The sequence below is a fragment of the Microcaecilia unicolor genome, chromosome 1 (assembly GCF_901765095.1).
Source record: "Microcaecilia unicolor chromosome 1, aMicUni1.1, whole genome shotgun sequence".
NCBI lineage: Eukaryota > Metazoa > Chordata > Amphibia > Gymnophiona > Siphonopidae > Microcaecilia > Microcaecilia unicolor.
This window is the reverse complement of record NC_044031.1, coordinates 16,323,284-16,329,283: the sequence shown is the minus strand read 5'-3', so window position 1 is coordinate 16,329,283 and position 6,000 is coordinate 16,323,284. Positions and strand designations below refer to the sequence as shown.

General features: G+C 47.6%; 1 protein-coding gene across 1 annotated transcript in view; it reads left to right on the top strand.

Moving 5' to 3' along the window:
- The first annotated feature begins 1,563 nt into the window (after window positions 1–1,563).
- LOC115463214 (zinc finger protein 585A-like) overlaps window positions 1,564–6,000 on the top strand; it is a 72,292-nt gene continuing 67,855 nt past the window's right edge. The window contains exon 1 of the mRNA XM_030193528.1: window positions 1,564–1,716. Coding sequence (XP_030049388.1) covers window positions 1,590–1,716 — 127 coding nt within the window. The 5' untranslated portion in view covers window positions 1,564–1,589. The remainder of the gene's footprint in view (window positions 1,717–6,000) is intronic.

Genomic DNA, 6,000 nt, shown 5'->3' with positions numbered 1-6,000 from the left:
AAATGAACAAAAGAATAGCCAACAGTGGCCAGCCCTGGTCACAAGTACCTGGCAAGATCCCAAACAGTAAAAAGATTTTATGCTGCTTATCCTAGAAATAAAAAGTGGGTGGCCCTCAGTCCATCTTAATAATGGCGTATGGACTTTCTTTTAGGAAATTATCCAAACCTTTTTAAACCCTGCTAAGCTAACTGCTTTTACCACGTTCTCTATTAGGGTAAAGAAGGGGGAATTAGTCATTCCCTATGATGACTATGCTGATGTTCCTCAATAAGACATCATATTTATGAAGGGGAACAAAAGAAACTGTGATGTGAGAAAAATAGGGGAGGGGACCGTCCAAACCTTTTTAAAACTCCACTAAGCTAACCGCCCCTACCACATTCTCTGGCAAGGAATTCCAGAGCCCAATTACACGTTGAGTGAAGAAAACGTTTCTCCGATTCATTTTAAATTTACTACATTGTAGCTTTATCACATGCCCCCTAGTCCTAGTATTTTTGGAAAGCGTAAACAGGCGCTTCACATCTACCCGTTCAACTCCACTCATTATTTTATAGACCTCTGTCATATCTCCCCTCAGCCGCCTTTTCTCCAAGCTGAAGAGCCCTAGCCGCTTTAGCCTTTCCTCATAGGGGAGTTGTCCCATCCCCTTTCCTCAAGAGAGATTAGAAGGCAATGTACAATAATAACAGCATACGTTGAAGGATCACATAGTAACATAGTAGATGACGGCAGAAAAAGACCTGCACGGTCCATCCAGTCTGCCCAACAAGATAACTCATATTTGCTGCTTTTTGTGTATACCCTACTTTGATTTGTACCTGTCCTCTTCAGGGCACAGACCGTATAAGTCTGCCCAGCACTATCCCCGCCTCCCAACCACCGGCTCTGGCACAGACCGTATAAGTCTGCCCAGCACTATCCCCGCCTCCCAACCACCTGCCCCTCCTCCCAACCACCGGCTCTGGCACAGACCGTATAAGTCTGCCCAGCACTATCCCCGCCTCCCAACCACCAGCCCTGCCTCCCAACCACCGGCTCTGGTACAGACCGTACAAGTCTGTCCAGCACAATCCCCGCCTCCCAACCACCAGCCCCGCCTCCCGATCTTGACTAAGCTCCTGAGGATCCATTCCTTCGGCACAGGATTCCTTTATGCTTATCCCACGCATGTTTGAATTCCGTTACCGTTTTCATTTCCACCACCTCCCGCGGGAGGGCATTCCAAGCATCCACTACTCTCTCCGTGAAAAAATACTTCCTGACATTTTTCTTGAGTCTGCCCCCCTTCAATCTCATTTCATGTCCTCTCGTTCTACCACCTTCCCATCTCCCAGACCACACCCAGAACCTGCCTCTTTAATATGTCCTTTTGTGGCCGTTTCCATATAAGTAGCCATCTTGCTTAAAATCATTAGTTATCCTTGTATGGTAATTTACACTTTTAATTTGGCGTCTTATCCATGCACAGGGTACGTACATTCTAAATCCAGCTCCAAAATGTTAGGGGAATAAAACCAGCTGAAACCTAATGGCTTCTGAGCACCTCCCCATGTCCCTGAGTGTGTTTCTGGTTTGTCTTTCAGATGCGGGTGACGTTTGAGGACATCGCTGTCTCTTTCTCCCAGGAGGAGTGGGAATATTTAGATGCAGGGCAGAAGGAGCTTTACAGGGAGGTGATGAAAGAGAATTATGAGACCCTGATCGCCCTCGGTAAGAGTTGCTTTATCTGCATTTTCTTAGCAGAAGCAGTGTCTGACTTATTAAAAGTAATTTGAGACATTTTCTTTACCTCCTCTACTCCTGAAACTTCCAGGTCTGATTGGGATCTATCCCTGCTCTCTGTCTTAAGATGACAGTGTGAGAGCAGGACTGAGCAGTGGCATAGCCACGGGTGGGCCTGGGCCCTCCCAGTTTGAAGTCAGGCCCACCCAAAATTCTAGGACCTTTGTTATGGCTGTAGGTGGCCCCCAAGTCCCGCCAACTGAAAGAGGTACTTCAGTGGCCAGAACAGCTCATTCTCCTGCAGCCAGCAGCACTGTCCATGCATTTTAACTGTGCTAACGCTGTACATAGTTGGCCCATAATTTCAGAAACTGCCTCAGAATCCATCCTTCAAGGTACCACAGGAACCTGGGCTGTGCTTAAGACTTGAGACAAAGAGAAAAAAGGAACAACCCTTATGTAAATCATGTTTTATGTGACTTCACTGGCTCCCTGTCCGATTCCGCATAAAGTTTAAACTTCTTGTACTGACCTTTAAATGCATCCACTCTGCAGCCCCCCCATTACCTCTCCGCTCTCATCTCTCCCTACATTCCTCCCCATGAACTCCGCTCACTGGACAAATCTCTCTTGTCGTTCCCCCTTCTCCTCCACTGCTAACTCCAGGCTTCGTTCCTTTTCCCTCGCGGCACCTTATGCCTGGAATAGACTTCCTGGACCTATACGTCTAGCTCCGTCTCTACCTGTTTTCAAATCTATATGCTGAAAACCCACCTTTTCACTACTGCTTTTGGCTCCTACCCACTACTCAATTGCCCTCCCCTTGTCCCTTCCTCCCTTCTCACCCATTACTTCCCTCACCCGTAACTGTCTTGTCTGTATTTTTAGATTGTAAGCTCTATTGAGCAGGGACTGTCTCTCTCTGTCAGGTGTTCAGCGCTGCGTGCGTGTGGTAGCACTATACAAATGCTAATAATAATAATGTAAATAGCCCACAAAACAGCAATGACGTAGGGGTGGATCCTCGGCTTTTCTAACTCAGAAAAACTGCTGCAAGACACTAAGAAAAAGTTTCCTTTATTATATAAAAAACCTGAAATATAAAAACAGCAGAACACTGCACCAAGAGGTTTATTGTGATGAATAGACTCAACACGGGTCCCTGTTTTGGGCAGAAACTCACCTGCTTCAGGAGTCATAACGTCTGGAGGGTCTCTGCAATGAGCACGTGCCTCGAGTAGAATACGTTCATTAATATTAAGACACATGGAGGCAGTGGCGTCGCGAGGGCAGCTGACACCCGGGGCGGGTCGCCGCTGCGCACCCCCCCCGGGTGCAGCGCGACGCACCCTCCCCCCTCTGTAGCGCAACCCCCCCCCCCCCCGCCCGCGAGAACATACCTGGAAGGCGGTGAGGGGCGGGTGGGAGGGCCAATCCGCCCAGAGCACGCCGCTGGGGGGGGGTGTCGGCGCCTCGCTGGTTCCTGAGAGAGCAAGGAACCAGCGAGGCGCCGACACCCCCCAGCGGCGTGCACCCGGGGCGGACCGCCCCACCGCCCCCCCCCCCCCCCTTTCCTACACCACTGCATGGAGGGGGTATTTTCGATATGAAGTTTAAATCCGACTTTGGACATTTTGCTTTAAACATCCCAATTTCGAATAAGAAACTTAGCCATTTTTGAAACAGCAGAACATCTTTTCTTTTTGTTTCGAAAATGGCCATTTGCCAGATGTTTTGTGCTCAATGTGTTTTTATGTTTTTGGTCCATTTTTGAAAAAAAAAAAAGAAAAAGTCCAAGTGAAAAATGCACAAAATCAATCCATTGGGATGTAGGAGGAGGAGCCAGCATTCTTAGCAGGGCCGGCTCAAGGCAAGATGCCACCTGAGGCGGAGCTAACATGCCCCCCCTCCCCCGGACTGAGATGCTGCCCCCCCCCCTTGGGCGTTTTACCTCGTCACGGTGATGTTCCAAACCCGGCAGTGATTCCCATACGCTGCCTCCTCCGGCACCCACCTCTTTCCTTTACTGCGGCTGCCTGAGCCTGTGACAAAACAGGAAGTTACATCAGAGAGGCAGCTGCAATAAAGGGAAGAGGCGGGTGCCGGCAGTGGCAGGGCAGCGTATCGGGAATCGCTGCCGAGTTTGGAACATCGCCGTGACGAGGTAAAACACTGCAGAGGGAGAGATGCCCTCCTGAAGAATGCCACCTCAGACCCCGCCTAAGGTGGCCTAATGGTCGGGCCACCCCTGACTTTTAGTACACTAGCTACACAGACATCCCAGCAGAGCAGTGGGGCATAAAAGCTCCCAGGTACACATCTCACCGTTACCCCCTTATGCTCACGAAAACCCACCAATAATATACTATCCCCAACTTTAGACCACTACAATACCCCTTATGGCTGCAGAGGTCACCTACGTGTGGGTACAATAGGTTTGTGGCGAAACGTGGAGGGCTCACGCTTTCCAGCACAAGTGTAACAGGTAGAGTGGGATGTGGGCCTGTATCCCCTTTTCTACAGTGTGCTGCACAGACCACTAGGCTGCTCCAGGGACCTGCTTGCTGTTCTTATAGGACTGGCTATAACAGCTGAGGCTGTCATAGAGGCTGATATGTACAGTTTTTTTCATATCTTTGGGGGGTGGGAGGGATCATTGACCACTGGAGGAGTGAAAGGGGGGGGGGGGTAATGCCTTCATCCCCCCCGTGGTCATCTGGTGATTTAGGACACCTTTATGTGCCTTATTCGTTCCAAAAACAGGTCTAGGCCAAAACGTTTAGATTGTACACCCTGACATTTTTGTTTTGTTCCATTACGGGCGGAAAAACATCCCAGTGTTAGCAACGCTCAGATCCCGCCCTTGACATAGGCCCCTTTGTGATCTGGACATATTGCTGGCGAACTGCATATCAAAACATTTAAATAGTGAGTTTCAAAAATACCGATTTGAACATTTTGGCAAGAAAAATGTTCACATACGGCTTTGTGACACTTTTCTTACGTTTTTCTGTTTTGAAAATGAGCCCCAAACACTCTGTTATCCCGATTGAGGCAATTATTACGGCACTCTTTTTAGAGACCCTCCAGATGCAGGTGTTTCTACCAAAACACAAACCCGGGTCAAGTCTATTCATCACAGTAGGCCAGAGAATGTGATAAAGGCGGTTAGCTTAGCAGGGTTTAAAAAAAAAGGGTTGGACAGCTTCCTAAAGGAAAAGTCCATAGACCATTATTAAAATGGCCTTGGGGAATATCCACTGCTTATTTCTGGGATAAGCAGCATAAAATGTATTGTACTGTTTTGGGATCTTGCCAGGTATTCTGTGACCTGGGTTGGCCACTGTTGGAAACAGGATGCTGGGCTTGATGGACTTTCGGTCTGTCCCAGTATGACTACTACTACTACTACTATTTAGCATTTCTATAGCGCTACAAGGCATACGCAGTGCTGCACAAACATAGAAGAAAGACAGTCCCTGCTCAAAGAGCTTACAATCTAATAGACAAAAATAAATAAAGTAATCAAATCAATTAATGTGAACGGGAAGGAGGAGAGGAGGGTAGGTGGAGGTGAGTGGTTACGAGTCAAAAGCAATATTAAAGAGGTGGGCTTTCAGTCTAGATTTTAAGGTGGCCAAGGATGGGGCAAGACGTAGGGGCTCAGGAAGTTTATTCCAGGCGTAGGGTGCAGCGAGACAGAAGGCGCGAAGTCTGGAGTTGGCAGTAGTGGAGAAGGGAACAGATAAGAAGGATTTATCCATGGAGCGGAGTGCACGGGAAGGGGTGTAGGGAAGGACGAGTGTGGAGAGATACTGGGGAGCAGCAGAGTGAATACATTTATAGTACTTATGTAGTCCTCTTGGTGCAGTGTTGTATTGTTTTTATCTTTCTGTGTTTATTATCATTACGTTCTTTTCACATGTCCTTTGTAACGTCTTTCATAATGTAACATAGTAGATGACGGCAGAAAAAGACCTGCACGGTCCACCCAGTCTGGCCAACAAGATAAACTCATATGTGTATATTTTACCTTGATTTGTACCTGTCTTTTTCAGGGCACAGACCGTATAAGTAAGTAGTTATGATCATCACAATTTATAATACTGTTTCTACATTTCCTTGTTTTTACTGTATTCTTTACCATGTAAGATGCTTTCTTTTACTATGTAAGCCGCACAGGACCTGCTGTATGTGGCAAAGAGCGGGGTACAAATGTAATAAATAAATAATAAGGATCTCCGTTTTGCTGTTAACATCAGTGGTGGAGTT